Here is an 18341-nt window from a genome sequence, read left to right on the forward strand (position 1 = left end):
CAAGCCGCTATCTCATGACCAGAATCAACAACAGCCCAAACCTCTTCCCCGAACGCACTTCTCAAGCCCAAAAAGACAATGCAGAAAGCAGGGGTATCACAAAATCATTCAAAGCCAATCGCACTCCTTAACAAACATCGGCCTCTCCCTTCTAGAATCCCAAACCGTCGCCCCAAGGAAATGTCTATTGACTTTATCAGTGCCTCTGTCGTGTTTCTTGCATTCTTCCAAAACTCTCCAATCCCAGACTTCCACCCTCTCCCTGAACGCTCCTCCGGTCAACCCCTGGATCCTCTTCACGACATCTCGAACCGCCGCTCGGCGTTTGCGTTCCACGAGGACGATTTTGCGCATGCCCGGGTGGGATTGGGATTCGGAGACGGTGGCGGGGAGTGGAGAGTGCGCGAAGCTGGCGCGGTCCCAATGGGATAGAGAGGTAACCACGTGGATGTTGTGCATGCTGAGGAGGTCCTCCGTAATGTAGAGGGTCTTGGAGATGCAGGGAGTCAGGTAGACCGTAGCGCTAGCGAAGGGACATTTTGAGCCTGAGCAGGGTGGGGTGGGAGAGGCGTTGTTTGAGGGTGTTGAGGGAGTCCGGCTGGGGCCGATGAATGCTGCTACTTTTCGTGTCAGCTCTGAGAGTGCTCGTGAACGCTGGGTCTGTCGGGACGCTTCTCGGGCTGATGGAGGGTCAATGTTAGTAGACAGCTCCGCCAGTGGGGTCGAGATGACTGAAGACCGGCTGCTGTCGGGGGTCTTCTCATTTGACTCAATCCGAGCTTTCTTGGGAAGAGGTAGATGTCTCGAAGTATCCTCGCGCTGTCTTTTGGAGCTTTGGCGCTGGAACAGCGGTGGTCTTTGTGATGGCGAGCTTGGTAGCCTCTCCACTCCAAATGACGGCAATGGCGTTGGTAATTCATTGACCATTCGCTTGAGTTGCGGTTCCATTGGACTTTGCAGCTGTCGGGGTCGCCTTGGGCCGGTCGTAGGAGGAGTAATGGTCTTCCTTGATTTCGGCGACGCAGTCTTTTCCCTTTCCACCTTTCTCCTATGCTTAGGTAGCAGTTCTTCCAGCCTCTTGATCCATCTACGAGTCTCTTGAAATTCTGAGTCTTCAGGAGCTGCTCTGCTAACCTCGCCCTGTTCTTGTAGCTGCTCAAAGGTGATGCAATCAATCCAGCTGCGGTCTTCGTGCATCTTCTTGACTCTAGGATGGCGCAGCATAAAGAAGTTCCGATTCGATGGCTTCTCGAAACCGGATCCCAGGACTTCGAACACGAGTGGTTCGTTGAATACATGGTCCATCTTGACAACTTGGAATGTTCGAATATCGAACGATTCCGGCTGCTTCGAAGGGTCGTAAGGCTTCGCTCGGAACGTGGCTTCGTTGTTGGCAGCTTCAAGAATAGGTCTTGGTATGCATTTCTCCTGGTCGATTGACCCAACGTACTGAAAGTCCGGTCGTGCGTTGTTTCTGCGCACATCTTCCTGATTCGTTAGGCAGCCAAGATGAAAGGTTGTCCATTTCACCGCATGTGCCTTGAGGCCGCTGGTTGCTGCCTGCTGAGCATTGTAACTCGCGCCGATGACCGCGAAGTCTGCTTCATCACCGAGTCCTTTGAGATAGTCTTTCTTCACCTTGATATACCGCTTGTCAGGAGCGTCACCTTCCAAGGAGAAGTAGGGCACATTCAAAGGCTTCAGCACCAGGCCTTCTGTCCGACGAGCGATGGCGGCAGCAAACTGCTGAAGCAACTTCTCTTCGCCGCTTTCGATATCGGAGAAATCGACAGTCCTCCATTCCGCGCCAATGGCACGTCCAGGTATCTTGAGATACGTTTCACGCAGCCAATTGCGGCGCTCGTTCACAGGCCTGTTCATGACTACTTCATCGTCCAAGAGAAGCAAGTCGAAGAAGACGATCGCAAGATGTTCATGGTCATGAGGTTGCGAGTCGGCATCGGTGCCAATGGATACACCAGATCGAGTAACATGCTTTCGGATCTTCTCAAACGGCATTATTTCTCGATCTTCGTCGGAGTATACGACCATCTCGCCGAGAAGGATTGCTTGACGTTCGAAGCGACAGTCCGGCTGGCCCAAACGCAGGCTCTTGACCAGCGTGTCGTGGAGGCCTTTCTTGTCTTGAGTCGAGTCTTTGCCGCTCTTCGCGAAGATCGTGATGCATTGCTTTGGGTCCGTTGATTTCTGGAGATCGACGTGGATCTCGCAATACTCGCCATCGTACTTGCGCTCCAAAGCCCACTCCTTTCCAGCGAGAGTCGAAAGCACATACTTGACATCTCTTGCTTTGTCGAACTTGGGCCGACCGACCTTGATACCAACGACCGGCCGCATGCGAGCAGCTACTCCCCGTTTGTGAAGCCTTTCGGACATTGGGTCCGGTCGACAGGGGTAGTCTTGAAATTCCCCCTTGAGAAGGGTCGCTGCGGCATGAAAGTCTCGCTGAAAATTGAGCAGGTCCTCCAAAAGGAAGTGGAGGTTCTTGAGGATAAGCTTCTCATCAATACGGACGGGAGAAAAATCTTTGAGAATGAGTCGGGCAAGCCACTTGCCTTCATTTGGTTCACATCTGAAAAGGATATTACCGATGGTCTTGTCCCGTTGTTCTGAAGAGCTTGGTGGAAGTCGAGGTATTGAAGGGCCTGAGTGTCGACTACCTCCCGCAAGCATCTGCAGCATGTCGTCAACTTCCTCGACCATGACAACGGGTTTGGCTGGCGGTCCTCCTCCGAGTCTCATGACCCGCTCCAAGCATAATCCAATGTCGCCCTTTCCGGGTTGCTTGTACTGCTCCAGAATGGGTCTCCTAGTTATGCCCAGCTCCATGGCTCGGCACAGAATACGGTACAGGTTCGCGGTCTGGATACCATGTACTCGATCCGTCCGCCATTCTGGGAGCAATGTCGAAAGCAAGGCCGCCGTCCCTTCGGCATCGAGCTCATTGATCGGTCGTCGGTGCGACTTGAACCAACTCTCGATGATCTCCTTGGTCCTGGGATACTTGTCTTTCGGGAGGACTGGAGGGTCGCTTGTCTCGATTTCCTCGAGACGCGAAAGTAATGTGCATATCTCCCCGAATGGGAGAGGCATAGCTCAAGAGTAATGTGTGGTGATGATAGTTGTTATTGGAATTTCTCTCGAGCGGTTCAAGAATGTAGCGAACATGTTGGCAGTCCAATATCCAAGGAGGACTGTGCAACACGTGATGTCGTGGCAAGAACGAGAAGTGAGTGAGGGAAAGGACGACGCATGTGAACGCGAGTCGGCGCGTCTTCAAGCAAAGCGGGACAAAGAACCGGTGGGACTAACAAAGCAGATGCCGCCAGAAGCCGAGGCCTTTCTCTGACTAGCGTTAGGGTTGTTGGGGTTGCAGCGAAAAGAACAACGACGACAATATCTCACACGCGAGATGCATTGAAACGAAGCTGGTATAAATACCGGATATTAGGCACTTTCAAGATTATTCTGATACCCAAATTGTCGCCAAAGAGCCCATGAACCATGAATTGGAGAATTTGCGACATCCAGCCACAAAATTTAGACCTCACTTCTTGATTCTGGGTATAAAGCTCTCACTTCTCACTTCATGTACCTTGCCAAGTGAACCACTACACAAGTAAAACGGCAATCATCTTTCTGAAGACCACAACTAGAGTCATCAGTCGCGCCTTGGTGTTGGCGAGCACACGGACTGGAGTCGTAAGTGCGACCTTTCCTCGCTCTCTGACTCTCGTACCTGCATCTTCGCCTGATTCCAGCTGTCAACCATGGACGACCGCGACCCCGAAATCGAGGTCGAGGAAGACGATGAGCTTCAAAAGTTCCTGGGTACAGCATCGTTCGGCAAGCAATCACGAGAGGCGAACGTGCAGAAGCAGATTGGTCTCAGCAAGAGACCCGCGAAGGACGAGAAATCAGGCCAGGCGCAAATCCAGAGCAAGCAGGAGAGGGATCCCGGCTCAGACGACGACGACGATGATTCGGACGACGAGGATGAGTTCCCGGTATCGCACGAGATGGTCATCAAGACGCACGATAGACCTGTCACCGCCGCGACACTGGATCCCTCAGGTGGAAGACTGATCACTGGCTCTATGGACTGCACGCTCAAGTTCCACGACTTTGCCTCTATGACTCCTACGACCATACGCGCCTTCAAATCCATCGACCCCAACGCCTCCAAGAGCTCTGCGAATGTGGAAGTGCATCCAGTTAATCAGGTCCTCTTCAACCCGCTCTCTGCCAGCCACGTGCTGGTTGCGACCGCCCTACCACAAGCAAAGATCATATCAAGAGACGGAGAGATAGTGACTGAGTTTGCCAAGGGTGATATGTATCTGCGGGATATGCACAATACGAAGGGACATATCTCAGAAGTCACCACAGGCACATGGCATCCGACAGACCGAAATCTCTGTGTGACCGCGGGTACGGATAGCACTCTGCGGATATGGGACGTCAACAACCCAAGACAACAGAAGGAGGTCATCGTACACAAGTCGAGAGCTGCAGGTTCAGCAGGCCGGTCAAGAATGACCGCAGTCGTATGGGGCTCACCCATGCAAGGAGGAAACAACCTCCTCGTCTCCACAGCCCTCGACGGCAGTCTGGTAATGTGGAGCGGCGAGGGACCATACGCACGACCAGCCGCCGAAATAAAAAACGCCCACACACCAGACACCTGGACCAGCGGCCTGGACATCAGCGCCGACGGCCGCTCAGTCATAACCCGAGGCGGCGACGACACGATCAAACTCTGGGACACACGCAAATTCAAAGCCCCCATCACGAGCATCTCCCACCCCTCCACGGCCTCCCAATACCCGACAACCAACATCCGCTTCTCGCCCACGAGCTCCCAAATCCTCACAGGCTCCGCCGAAGGAAACCTCCACATCCTCAACCCCTTCACCCTCCAGCCCGACCTCATCACACCAGTAACCCCTTCCTCCCCGCTGATCACCGTCCTCTGGCACCCGAAACTCAACCAAATCCTCACGGGCTCCGCCAACGCCGAAACCCACCTCCTCTACAACCCGTCCACCTCACAAGCCGGCGCCAAAACCGTCATGTCCCGCGCCCCGAAACGCCGCCACATCGACGACGACCCCAGCCTCACCACCGACACCTCGCACGGCATCTCCGGCGACGCCGTCATCACTCCCGGAGGCTCCTCCCTCCCCGCGACAGCGTCCTTCGCCTCGCGGCACCCCACCGTAGGCCTCACGGCGAGTGGTCGCAGTCGTGACCCGCGCAGACCACATATGCCCGCGACGACGCCTTTCGCGAAGGGCAACCCCGATGCGGAGTATGTCAAGAGTCAGATCCCGCTGAGTAGTCTGCGGGATGAGGATCCGAGGGAGGCGTTGTTGCGGTATGCGGACAAGGCGGAGAAGGATCCTTTGTTTACGAATGCGTGGAAGGAGACGCAGCCGAAGACGATTTATGCGGAGGTTAGTGATGGGGAGGATGAGGATGAGGATGAGGATGAGGGACCGGAGAAGAAGAAGGTCAAGCAGTGATGGATGATGGTGAAGCCTTTTTGGTGGCTTTTTTTGGATTGCGTTGCTATCATTGAGCTTACGCTTCAATCTCAGGCTACGGGCCTTTCGAGGTGGTTCATGATCTCCTCATTCCTATTCTCCCAACGCCACGCTATGCTCCAAGGTGTCTATCTAGAAAAAGTCATCAAGCGCCGGTACAGTCCTGTCGCGCTGTTGGTATCGTCACAGCCATTCCAATCTCATCATCTTCCCTTCACTTCTGATCCTTCTTCTTCCGAAGAGTCTGTCCCTCGCCCGTGAAGTAGTGTTTCTTCTCTTGCTCCTTCGCCTCTTCGTCCTTGTTCTTCAGCGGCTTGATCTCGTAGCCGAAGAAGAGCTTGCCGGGCGGTAATCGCAGGGGCTGTGGTCCGTTACGCTTCTTAGACGTCTTGCCGATGCCTGGTATGCTCACTGAGCTGCCAGAGCCTGGGATCGGAGTCGATGTGCCGGGTGTGGATGTGGGAGTGGCGATGGCTGACTTGCCCTTCTTCGCAACCAGACGCTGTCCTGAACCACCAAAGTTCGACGACGCCTTCGCTGCACCTTTCGCGGCTTCTGATGAGTTTGGCGCGATGGAGGAGTAGTTGATCGCCTGTGCCATGCTTCCCTCAGTGTGCATCACGCCTCCCTTACTCGCCATCGTCGACCCAATACTCCTCGGTGTGCTCGTCCCACTCGTCTTCTGCGGCTCTTGATACCCCACCGGTGGAGCAAAGTCGACCTCCAGATCCGTCTCCTGCACACTAATCGCATGCTTCTCCCCATCCGGCTTCACTTCCAGCACCGCAATCTCATACACCGTGTCGTTGTACGAGAACGTAAACACATCCCCCAGCGACAAACACGAGAAATTCCGAAACGCCGTCTCCAGCACCGCCTTCGGATCGCTAATATCCAGAAAATTGACATTCTGCGGCTGCAGCTTGATGAACCTCCCCGGCGGCAAATCCGTGCTCTTGATCTCGATCAGATCCCCCGGATCCATCCCCAGCACCGTCATCGTCCAGTACGGCAGGTAGCAGCGTCCCTCCTCCGCCGTGAACTCCAGCACACCCGCGTGCGTGCTCTTGCCCTTGCCGCCGTTGATCAGCTCGAAGAGCATCGGGTACGTGATGTGCAGCTGCGTGAGCTTGTCGAGGGCGGACGCCGGCAGGAAGATCTTGCCGCCGTGGTTGGCGGCTTCGCGCTCCGGGCCTGGCATCATGGCGATGGGGTAGCAGCGGTAGTACTCGTCGAAGCGGCGGGCGCGACCGCCCCGGTTCATCATGGCGTTGCGGTACATTTGCATCGGGTCGGTGTCATCGTAGTAGTACGACTGTGGGGGATGTTAGCTGATGAGCTATGGAGGGGAGGCGGTGGTGCCTACCATGATTGTGGTGGATGTTCTCGATAGGCAGGGATGATGGGGTAGAAGTGGTAGTAGGAAGGTATCGTCGAGGATGAGGGTGTCGGTGAGGGTGTAATGATCAGAAGAGGCGGAGGTCAAGAGGTCGTGTGTGGCTTCATGAGATGGCCGACTGGAGCTTTGGCCCGCTACGTAATCACAGCGGACCTGGCTCCGGCGCCCGCACTCTTCACGTGTCGCGTCATTCACTTCTTCTTCCTTCACATGCTAAACATCGGCCGTGGCATCATTTCAAGACTATCAACGCGAGAAGGCATCTATCTCCAGCTCGAACGAACACTCTCCCGCCTTTTCTCTTCCAAGCTTGGACACAATGGACCTCACATCATCGCACATGCTGGCCGGGCCACACACAATCACTGCAATCTTGGACCATCCCATCTCTGCCTCTGCTCTTAGCATGGCATCTAGTCCAAGTCTTTGGCCAACGACAATCTCTTTCTCACGAATATCCTCCAACACGCCACTCAGAGCATCCACCAAGCACTGATCAGCAGCCTTCACGCCATACATGAGCTTGATGTTAGGATGGCGGTCCACGAATGGCATCAGACCGGTGACGCCAATACCGCCTCCAATGAGCAGTAGACGGTCACTTCGTAGAACTGCCTTGGTCGGGTTCGTCGGGTATGGACCTTCAAGAAGCACCGGCATCCTCTTGTCTTCTCTCAGATATCTCGTGGTCCCGGTGCTCTTGCGGACGAACAACGTCAGGCCAGAATTTGTGTAAGTTTTGCTGTCGATTGCTGTATCCGAGGAAACCGGGGCTACAGTCACCGGGTCGCTCTTCTCCAAATCCTTGAATGATGAGGCAGACCCGTCACTGTCCTTGTGCCTGGATAGCAATTCTGTGGGGATTGTTGAGAACGGGTGGTTCTCCCACGGCTTGAACGGACTGAGCGACGGGAAGTACACATAAACGCAACGACCAGGCTCCGCCCACCGGATGCGAGGTATGTCGATGCGAACGATTGTCGAGCCTACTTCAGTAACCTTTGCATGTCGTATTCCCGTGTCAATGATGCGGCCGATACGTACGAGTCGATCGAAGAACCAGACGGCAATCGTGGCGTACAGCCATGTCTCGTACCCAAAAGTGTTCTCGTATCCAATGTAGACATGGTACCAGCAGCCGACCACGACGATGACAGCCATGATAACGTGAGTGACCAAGAAGAGCTCATAGGCTTGTTGGCGAATGAAGAGGAAGCTGGTCAGCACAATGATGACGGCAGCCACTGTCGCGACGCAGCCCCATATCCACCATCCAGTCTTCAAGGATGTGGAATAAGATCCGGTGTTGGTGTACAGCACTAGAGCCAGGATGGAGTGCAGCAAGGTCTGCAAGAGAAACAATCTGGCAATCCACCGATGGAGCACCATGTAAGTCGAATGCGACCAGTTGGTCAACCACAACAGGATGTTGTTTCTGCTCGAGAACAGGAACAAAACCGGCATGTTGCAAAACGCCAGTACACCAGTGCGCCACATCCAGTACGCCATGAGCTCTTGATATCGGTTCTTATACCACTGGTTCTCTTGTCGCGGCCACGCGGTCTTGTAACCAATGCAGAGGAAGATGATGTTCAGGATTGTCACCACCGCGATGTAGAATCCTTGGCCGACTGTCGGGGCGTTGCCGATCAGGTATGGCAGTGGTCGGTCGTGGTAGCTTCCGACTGTGCTGGGCCAGATGTATGGTCTAATCCGTTGGACCAGACCATACATCGAGCGAGGGTACTGCAGCCATGTGAGCAAGAGTGGTAGGCCGAACGAGGTCAAGCAGATGGCGAGTCTGGAGAACGTCGTCAGCGCGAAAGCTCACAAGATTGCAGGATGATCCCTTCAAGCATACCCATAGTAAGACTCCTGAGCAGTCTCGCGGAAGAAGTAATACAGTGTGATCCACGTCGCCTGGAAGTTGGCTTCCGTCGTGAGCATGGTCATGTTCAAGACCATCATCATGTCCGACGAGTTCGCGGCCATCGTCGGTGGAGTGGAGATATTCGCCAGCACCTCGCCATAGCTCCACTGCGGAAGAATGCTAACATCTCCAGTGATCTCCGTCTCCCAGAACTCCTCAATCGTCGAAGCTCGAACACTCGACGGACAGAACTCGTGCATGCACCAGGCTATCGAGCTCAGGTATGGGAAGTCTGAGGCACGACATACCGCCAGATCGTGGGCAGATGTGGCACTGGTTGTATGGCCTCCCTCGCTGATTGTCGTCGAGCATTGGAGTTCGAAGGGCGAGAACGATCGAAAGCACCCATGGCCGCAGTATGGGTTGTAGAAGTAAAAGCCCTGAATACCAGCGAGACCACTCCTAGTGACAGGCACTGGTCCAGTCGCGGCTACTCTCGACACAAGGCCCAAAAGACCAACAACGAATGCTAAGACGTCCATTGTCATCGCGTAGCGCAGCCTGGTCGAAGTCGAACCCTCGCCAGGCCAAGCGAACGATATTTAGCCTCGCACGCCTTGGCCATGCTTTCCCACGATCCCCAGAGCTGCACGAGGTGTTCTGCCGTCAGCCGTGGACGTCGTTGACTGTTGAGAAAATCATTGTTCGTGATTGGCGAAGAGGCCGTTAACTTGCGCAGCCATAGGGAGGATTCTGAGCAAGTTTCCACTCCCGGAAAGGCAATTGAGTGACCCTTGCCTCGGGGTCCTCAGGTCTGGGCCTGAAACCTTCTCATCTCCAATTTTTTGCACCCTACTACCCTACTAGGACTCTAATACTACTGTGCCATGTGGCAAGTGTCCCGGAAGTAATCCACGGATTCTTGTTCGCTGGTTTCTGCGATTTTCTAGTCCAGTTCGCGACGACCGTCTATTACGAATTGCTAGCCTGGACACACCCTTGCTTCAGTGAGATACGATTGATTGAGATCGCGACGGCGACGTCTACTAGCCCGCCATGGACGACATGATGATGATGCACGGCACGCCGTGGTTTGACAGTCCTATCACACTGGATGGCTCCCGCGAGTATGAGTGCGAGTTCAACACGACGTGGCAGTGCGAGTATCAGACTGGATACTGGTATGCGATTCAGCGGCATAAGCAGCATTGCGCAGAATGAACTAACGTATTTACAAGGCATTTCTGGTACGAAGCAGACCACCGATATGCGCTGCCAACCGTGGCTTTCTTCATGACAGCCATCATCCTCTTCGCCATCGGCTTCATCCTCACGGAATTCACCCCAAAGAGCACAATGCGATCAAGACCCGTCCGGAGAGTAATGGCGCGCCTACGATGGCTATCCTACCGAAGCTGGCGCATCAACGCCCTGAACTGGAACTCCGCACCCCTCGGTATCCTCCTCCTCGGCGGCGCAGGCTTGATCTACTTCCTCTCCATGACTCTCGGACCCAAGCCTTACTACTGGCCCAACTACAACGGCAGCGAACCCAGCTACGGCAGCTCCATGCCCATCGCGACCCGCTCTGGCTGGCTGGCGACAGGCTGCTTGCCCTTCGTCATCATGACCGCCGGCAAGAGCAACCTCATCTCGATGGTCACCGGCGTGTCGCATGAGAAACTTCAGGTCTTCCACCGCTGGATCTCGTATGCTATGTTTGTGCTGGCGCTGATCCATACGTTCCCGTTTATCGTGTATCATATTCGCATTGGCGATATGGTGGAGCAGTGGGATACTTCGATCTTTTACTGGACCGGGGTTGTTGCGCTGCTGGCGCAGGCTTGGTTGACGTTTGCTTCGTTTGGGCCGTTGAGGTGAGTGTGAAGTTCGATGGTGGTTGTGGGTGTTGGCTGACATGACGTTAGGAACTTCTGCTACGAGTGGTTCAAGTTCTCGCATTTCCTGGCCGCTCTTATCTTTTGCTTGTTCTTCTTCTTTCATTGCGACTGGACGTTGACATCTGCGTAAGTGTTGATGAGTACATGACCAACGGTACGTCGCACTGACAAATCACAGACAATACTTCGTGGTCACCGTCGTCCTCTTCGCCGCCTCGTGGCTGCACCGTCAACTCCGCATCTACCTCCAATACGGCGTCAACCACCGCGCTACCCTCAGCATTGCCGCCAACGGCTTCATCCGAGTCAGCGTGCCGACTCAAGCAAGATGGAAGGCAGGACAACACTTCTTCGTCCGATTCATGTCCCTCGGTCTGCACGCATTCACGATTCATCCCTTCACGGCATGCTCGCTCCCGAGCCGAACATCTGGAGCGGAGTCGGAATTGGTCTTCTACATTCGACCACAGGGAGGATTCACAGCCAAGTTGGCAAGATACGTCGAGGCGCACCCAGAGAGCCAGATGCGTGTCATTCTAGATGGCCCGTACGGCGGCATCGACATGCAGAAGTTGGCAGCGTGTGATCGCAGCGTGGTCATTGCTGGTGGATCAGGCGCTGGCTGGATCCTGCCTCTCATTGCCGCCTTCCTTCGACGGTTGCAGACGCAGACGGTCGAGAAGCAAAGCAATCTGTCGCTGCGAGTCATCCTGGCCACGCGAGACCTGGCGACACAAACCTGGTTCGAAAAGGCCGTCGCCCAGGAACTCGCCGCCTGCCCTGTCGATACCCTCGCCGGTGCCAACCTCAGCGTCGAGATGTACTACACCGGCTCGTCTCAAAACGCAGAAGCACCCAAACTCACAGGCCAATTCCTCCAAAAACTCAACGATCCCGAAAAGGGACCCGAGATCTCCGCGCCTGAAGTGTCTGAAACTTCCAAATCCGACTCTGAAGGAAGCCCCAAACCCGCTGGTCGACCAAAGTGCATCCAGCATGAAGTCAATCGCCCCAACTTGCCTTTGATCATCGCCAAGGAGAACGAGGTCCAGGCGAATGAGAGGACGCTGGGTGTTTTCACGTGTGGCCCGCTGAGCATGCAGAATGATGTCGCGAACGCAGTTGCGAAGAGACAGTTGCACATTGTCAAGGAGGGTGGCTCGAAGGAGATCTATCTGCATATGGAGCACTTCTCGTGGGCTTGATCTTTTGACGTTTGGATATAGAGTGGAGATTTTTACGGCTGTATGAAGTTATGAATGAGCATTTTCCTACATCCTTGATATTCTCGCACGGTTAGTCTTTTGGATTGCGTTCACCTGGAGAGAGGTGTGGTCAAGAGCAGGCCTGGTCGTGGCGGCCCGTGCACATCGCCTTGAGGAGACGGCGGCTCGTGAAACGCGGACTTGCTTTCTTCGAATATCTTGGGTCAACAGATACGCGCCCATTATCGGTATGGCGCTTCTCGACACGATGGCTCTATCTGCAACTCTCGTACCAAGAGTGCCATGGCTGGCCCTTCACGGAGGCTTTTGGCCCGATCAGCAGCATTCAAAGATGACTACTCTTCACTTCTCTCGAACAGCACGAAGATGGTCTTGAAAAGAGGATGAGATGAAACGTGATGATATCTATTGTACTCTGTTCTGCAGTCCAAGGTGCAGCAATGTCTCTCCCAGAAAGACCCTGGCTATCGATTCTCGAGGCTGCATATCGCTACGCTCTCTCCGGCGGTTAAGTTTCTAAAAACGTATTGTGGATCTTTTTGCTGTGCCTCTTACTGACATTGGCCTTGACGGAAACGAGAAGTATATGCTCGGCTTCCTACGATGGTCCTTCAAAAAAGACAATACAGATCTTCTTTGCTGAGCGGCCTCATCACAATCTCATCGAACTTCGATCAATACACACATGTCTCATGGATCCATCAAACCACACTGGAAACCCTTCATCACCACAACCATAATCAACACACCGCCCACCACCGACAAGAAGAAACCACCACAATCAAAGAGACCATGGCTCCCCCTCACCCTCCGCAAACCCTACCTCCTCGCCCTCATCCTGACCACGCTCGTCCTCATCGTCATCGTCCAATACCTCTTATACGTCAGCCGTCGAGACCAAGGCATCATCTTCGCGGAGGATATCAATGAGCTTCCGCTAAGGAGGGCTTTTTGTTATTTGTATCTGCCGACGATTGTTTCGGTGGTGTATGGGTTTCTGTGGACGTGGGTCGATTTGGATGTGAAGCGGTTGGAGCCTTGGTTTCAGGTTTCGAGGGAGGGGGGAGCAACGGGAAGACTTTCAGTCTTGTTGAACTACCCTTTGGAATTCCTGGTCAACGTGCCATTCATCGCCTTCAAAAATCGACATTGGCACGTTTTGTCGGCGTCAACAATCATGATGCTGGTTCTCTGGGGTATCACACCTTTACAGGCTGGAATATTTGCTGTTCGCACGGTGACCGCTGTCGAAGACATTTCAAGCGGGTACTCTTCTTCGTATACTCCGGTCGATCAGCAGCCCGATCTCTTTGGAGAGTACGCCCAGTTCGTCTCGAACATTGCCTGGCTCAATGAGACATTACCACCGTTCATGACGAGGGACTTTGTGCTTGCTGAGTTCGGTTCTTCTAGCGATGAAGAGAGGATAGATGGCCGCAATGCCATCTTAACTGGTGAGACATATCTTTACAGCCTTGACATATCTTGCGAAGAGCCTGTGCGCTGGGAGAAACAAGCAGGCATCGTCTGGTACAACACCTCTCGTGGCTGCAGTTTCTACGGACCGACTTATCGACCAATGGGAGGCAATGATACGTCGAAGCCCTTCGACACCATGTATGTGGGTTACTCGAACCAAGATGGAAAGGCAGACTACTATCTGTCAAATTACTGCAACGAGTTGTTTGAGCACTCGTTCTTCGTGAGGTTGACGAAAAGCAGCCCAGCAGCAATATTCAACGGCACTTTCGATGACCTGAAGCAGATCCAAGAGACATCACTGTTCTGCGAACCGACATATTACAAGCAGAAAGCGCACAATGCGTCAATTAGCCTCCCTTCCAAGGCTGTCCTCGGAGTCGGTGCACTCGGCGAGAGGGAAACCCTTCCCCTGAACATGGTGAACACCACAGCCTTCGAATGGCAAATGAGTGCCGGAACTGGCGGCGATGCTCGCATCGACTTCCCCACGAGCAACTTCCCCGACCAGAAAGCATACCTGGTGAACATACCCCTGAATCTTGCTTACATCTCGAAGATGGCACCGTTTGCTATTGCCACTACTCAACTCCCGCTTGAGTCGTACCTGGACCACGAAACCCTCCGCCTATCGTACCAGGCTGCATATCGGCTGCTGTTCGCACGTCACTTGACTGAGATTCTCGGCTCAGATCTGGATACTTCGAGTGATCAATTCGCTCGCCGATCGTACGTTACCCAGGCTGTGGTTGTCATACCTGGATTTGCTTACGCTGCTACTGCCATTCTGGCTCTCATTGCCGTATTGGCAATTGGCATATTTGCCACGATAACGCGGCGCCCGAATAAGCTGACAGGCGATGTTGCTACCCTTCGAAGCTTGATGGATTTCAGTGCCCATGATCCAGCGCTGATCAAGACTTTCTCTCATCTTGACGACGCCGACTCCACTAAGATTGACAAGGCGCTGCAGGACACGCATCTGTACTTAGAATACAACGATGAATGTCGCGAAGGACCTTTGCTGCGCATTCGAAACAGCGAGGACGAAGTCGGACTAGAAGCAATGCCCTTGACTGGCACTACACTCTCACAATCGAGCGAGGATGACAACGAACCGACTTCAAAGGGACCTGGAGTAAGACCCATTGAGATGAAGCTCGGCATTGGTGCTGTTTTCCTGTCGCTTCAAATCGCTGCGATAATCACCTTTACAGTGCTATATTTCAAAGCACGTCAACAGAATGGTGCGTTACAGTGCTTCGCAACAGCATATCACATCACTCACTGATTTTGTAGGGCTGGCGCTGCCGTCAAACTCGACGTTTGTGAGGCAGCTTCTCGAGAACTACATTCCCATTGCACTTGCTACGTTGATAGAACCCTTTTGGCTTCTGCTCAACAAGATGTATTGTCTGCTGTTGCCCTACGAGCAGCTTCGAAAAGGCAATGCCCCTGGACGACGTTCGGTTAATCTCGACTACAGCTCCTTGCCACCTCAGTTCTTGTTCTGGAAAGCCGTCAGAGCGCGCCACTTCGTTTTGATGGTGGTCTGCCTCATGGTCCTGGCGGCCAATGTACTCGCTGTTGCGCTTGGTGGTCTGATGAACGAGGCGACACGTTCTATTGTAACGTCATCAACCTTCACTCCGGTCCGGGATGCTAAGTTCAAGGAGTTGAACGGAACTGGGTTACCTTTCAACAGCAAGACATCCAACACTTTCCAAGGCGGCACTACTTCAGACCAGTTCTATCGCGATATGTCGAATCTCACTGCCAATACCCCATTGCCCCCTTGGACAGACAGCACTACGGTATACCTACCGTTGAATACCGAATCGAGCCTCGTCAATACTTCGTTTCAATTCAAGACAACCGCTCTTGGTGTCGAACTGGACTGTCAGACCCTGAACGAAGAGTCATATAGTATACGTTTCTCCAACGATGCTTCAGAAGCAAACTTGACGGTCCCCCTCAACAACGGCGACGGGATTGTAAATTGCACAGATTTTCGAGTTGGCCAACAGCCTCTGCCCCAGGACACTACGCCAGACGATCGTCCAGGCCTCAGCTACCTCTCGGACTACCAGCCTGGCCACGTTGCTCTCGAGATGGCAACCATGCTGCAAGAGCGTAACGGGAAGCACGACCTGTTCTGCAGACAGCATTACGTCGCTGGATGGATGCGCGCCGATCTGGAATACGTAGGGGACAGGTTCGACTTGACTGATCTTGGCCTCCGAAAGATGAAGATCGTGTCACGAAATGAGACCATGATTCTCTGCAAGCCGAAGATGAACATCGGCCCGGCTGAGATTGTCGTGGACAGTCGATGCCAAGTCCAGCGATCGATATCTGCCAACCTCAGCTCTGGTGATATCGACACGTACTTCAGCTCATCACCTCAGGATCTCATCGCCCAAGCGAACCAGTTCCTGACCAACAACGGCGCTACCTGGCACAACGACTCCTTCCCATCCGACTACATCAACTACCTGATCAAAAAGAGCACAAACGACACGACCCTCCTAGATCCCTCGCTTCCCCCTCCAGACGCCTCACACGCCATGAACAGACTCTCCCCACTCTACACAACCCTCTTCGCCATCCTCCTCGGCTCCAACCTCGACCTCCTCCTCTCAAACACCGCAAGACCCCAATCCATCATCCCGGGATCAACCATCACCCCAGAAACCCGTATCGTCTTCTCCACCCCAGCTTTCATCGTTGTCGAAGCCATCCTCCTCTGCTACATCATCACCACGATCTTCTTCTACGCTCGCAGGCCCTGGAAGGTTCTGCCGAGGCTGCCGTCGACGGTGGCGTCGAACATCGCTTTCTTCGCGGGAAGTCATGTGCTGCGGGAGATTGGGGAGGGTGGGAGGGGAAGGGAGTGGACGTGGGCCTATGGGACGTTTGCGGGGAGTGATGGGAGGACGCATACGGGGATTGAGAGGGAGCCGTTTGTGGCGGTTTTGAGAGGGGAAGTTCTGCCAGGTGGACGGCGAAGGAGGTGATGGGGCTGAGGTGATTTCAAGGCGGTAGTGCGTTTTGATGAGCATATGAATACTCGTACTGTGAGCCTGACAAAGCTATACAACCTGATCTTTTTGCCCGTCCATCCAGCCTGCCATGGCGAGTCCCCTCCCATTCGTTCCTTCATGCGTCGTGTCAATCAACAGAAATCTTTCAATGCAAGGGTGTTGCGAATATCAATGAACGTTCAACCTCCTGCAAAACTCAGTTCCCCAAAGAAGCTGAAACACCAATCCTACTTATGCCCTTTCCCCCGTGAACCAGCTTTCTGCGACAGCTCAGAACTTGTGTGCGTGTGCAATGTGACGACGAAGATGGTTGATCATCTCGCGCTTGGCAATGACACCACCAGAGCAGGTAGTCCCCGTAGCGAGGGCCATCGGCACCGCGCAGCCAGCATTGCACATGCCCCACTGGCTGCTGCCAATGCAGACGACGCTGCCGTCGCTGTCGCAAGAGACGGCGCCTCCCTCGCAGCTGCCCGAAGACGAAGTACCGTTCGAGGCGTCAGAGCCAGACGATTCGACGCCCGAGGAGCCACTGGTGCCGTAGGATGGCGCAGAAGCCGCCGCAGCGCCGGTCGGTGCCGCAGCTCCTGCGGGTGCGTATCCGCTTGCGGTCACTGTTGCCATGGTTGTTATTGTTGCGATCTGGGCTTTTGTGCTTTGAGCCGACTCACCAGGTGCAGAGGCTGCTTCGGATGGAGCAGCGTATGCTGGAGCGGATTGGGCAGCGCTTGTCTGTGCGGCGCCAGAGCCAGAGCCAGCACCGTAGCCGGTTGGAGCGGCGGCTGCACTGCTTGAGCCGTAGCCACTTGAAGAGCCAGCGCCTGAGTCAGAGCCGGAGCTTGCGGTAGGGGATGCCTCAGAGCCAGAACCGCCGCCAGCGGCTTCAGTCGCACAGGTACCGCTTGTGGAGCTGCCGAGAGCGGTCTTCTCAGCGGTCTCGACGTACTTGCCGCATTGTGGGAAGACAAAGTCTTGACTCTCGCCGACAGTGCAGCCATTGCCGATGTTGGCGACGAACATGTCGGGCAGGGAGTTGTAGACGTCTTGGCTGTCGGAGCCTCCGGTAACTTTGATCGGCGCGCAGTTCATGTACATCTCGCGGTTGCCGATCTTGTTGAACCAGGTCCAGGCGAGGCTGTATTCGCCGTTGGGCATGCCTTTGGGGATTGAGAACTGGAAGACAGATGCGTCGGTGCCGTCGGGGTTACCAGAGAGATTTCCAGTCACGTTGGATGGGCAGCCACCAAGGATGGACTGGACGACCTTCCACTTGCTCTGCTTGGTTGGCTCTTTGTCCATGGTGACAGAGACCTGGCAAGAACCGCCGCCGTGGGTTGCACCTCCAATGAAGGATAGCTCTTGGGGCACACCAACCGGCATGTTGTTCATCTGGGTCACATCGTAGACACCAGATCGCTGCTTGCAGGGGAAGTCCGAGCCGTCGGCCGCGAGGGGGCTGTTGTTGAGAGAATCCTTGCCGTAGGGAACGGGAGACTTGATCATCATATGTGCGTTGACAGACGAAGCGAGCAGGCCACAGGCAACTGCCGCTGAGAAGAATGCTTTCGTGAACATCGTGCGGGTTTATGTGAATGAGTGGATGCGAGTCGTGAGCGTCGTTGAGGTGCTGTGGAATCGATAGTCCGGCTATTCGATCGTCTTGTTCAAGGAGTGTTGGTTCGAGGATCTGGCGAGTGTGAGCATGAGGATTCGAGATGGTCTTCGCCGGTCTCAAATAGAGCTTGAATCGCAAGTGTCGTGCGTTCGAGTGTTGTGTTTTATTGAGACATGTCACAGATCTATTCCGAGATCCGGCCACGCCTCGACGATTCTAGTGAATGGAGTTGCTCACCTA

The 18341-nt window shown here is 54.3% G+C and overlaps 7 protein-coding genes across 7 annotated transcripts; 3 read left to right on the forward strand and 4 right to left on the reverse strand.

Moving 5' to 3' along the window:
* Positions 1-108: 108 nt before the first annotated feature.
* Positions 109-3114, reverse strand: M409DRAFT_18883 (uncharacterized protein; the record flags this gene model as incomplete). Its single annotated transcript, XM_033804691.1, has 1 exon — positions 109-3114. The coding sequence occupies one exon, from the start codon at positions 3112-3114 to the stop codon at positions 109-111; it is 3006 nt and encodes a 1001-aa protein (XP_033671799.1).
* Positions 3115-3791: 677 nt separating this feature from the next.
* On the forward strand, positions 3792-5546 carry M409DRAFT_63936 (uncharacterized protein; the record flags this gene model as incomplete). The annotated part of the gene is made up of 1 exon (XM_033815837.1): positions 3792-5546. The coding sequence occupies one exon, from the start codon at positions 3792-3794 to the stop codon at positions 5544-5546; it is 1755 nt and encodes a 584-aa protein (XP_033671800.1).
* Positions 5547-5781: 235 nt separating this feature from the next.
* M409DRAFT_63937 (uncharacterized protein) lies at positions 5782-6831 on the reverse strand (the record flags this gene model as incomplete). The annotated part of the gene is made up of 1 exon (XM_033815838.1): positions 5782-6831. One exon carries the CDS (start codon positions 6829-6831, stop codon positions 5782-5784), a length of 1050 nt encoding a protein of 349 aa, XP_033671801.1.
* A 381-nt stretch (positions 6832-7212) lies between these two features.
* Positions 7213-9384, reverse strand: M409DRAFT_63938 (uncharacterized protein; the record flags this gene model as incomplete). Its single annotated transcript, XM_033815839.1, has 3 exons — positions 7213-8712; positions 8848-9128; positions 9285-9384. The coding sequence occupies 3 exons, from the start codon at positions 9382-9384 to the stop codon at positions 7213-7215; spliced, it is 1881 nt and encodes a 626-aa protein (XP_033671802.1).
* Positions 9385-9892: 508 nt separating this feature from the next.
* On the forward strand, positions 9893-11942 carry M409DRAFT_63939 (uncharacterized protein; the record flags this gene model as incomplete). Its single annotated transcript, XM_033815840.1, has 4 exons — positions 9893-10017; positions 10075-10713; positions 10765-10863; positions 10916-11942. 4 exons carry the CDS (start codon positions 9893-9895, stop codon positions 11940-11942), a joined length of 1890 nt encoding a protein of 629 aa, XP_033671803.1.
* A 706-nt stretch (positions 11943-12648) lies between these two features.
* M409DRAFT_63940 (uncharacterized protein) lies at positions 12649-16459 on the forward strand (the record flags this gene model as incomplete). The annotated part of the gene is made up of 2 exons (XM_033815841.1): positions 12649-14689; positions 14742-16459. 2 exons carry the CDS (start codon positions 12649-12651, stop codon positions 16457-16459), a joined length of 3759 nt encoding a protein of 1252 aa, XP_033671804.1.
* Positions 16460-16756: 297 nt separating this feature from the next.
* Positions 16757-18061, reverse strand: M409DRAFT_18888 (lytic polysaccharide monooxygenase; the record flags this gene model as incomplete). Its single annotated transcript, XM_033804692.1, has 1 exon — positions 16757-18061. One exon carries the CDS (start codon positions 18059-18061, stop codon positions 16757-16759), a length of 1305 nt encoding a protein of 434 aa, XP_033671805.1.
* Between the last annotated feature and the right edge of the window lie 280 nt (positions 18062-18341).

This window comes from Zasmidium cellare (assembly GCF_010093935.1).
Source record: "Zasmidium cellare ATCC 36951 unplaced genomic scaffold M409scaffold_6, whole genome shotgun sequence".
Lineage (NCBI taxonomy): Eukaryota > Fungi > Ascomycota > Dothideomycetes > Mycosphaerellales > Mycosphaerellaceae > Zasmidium > Zasmidium cellare.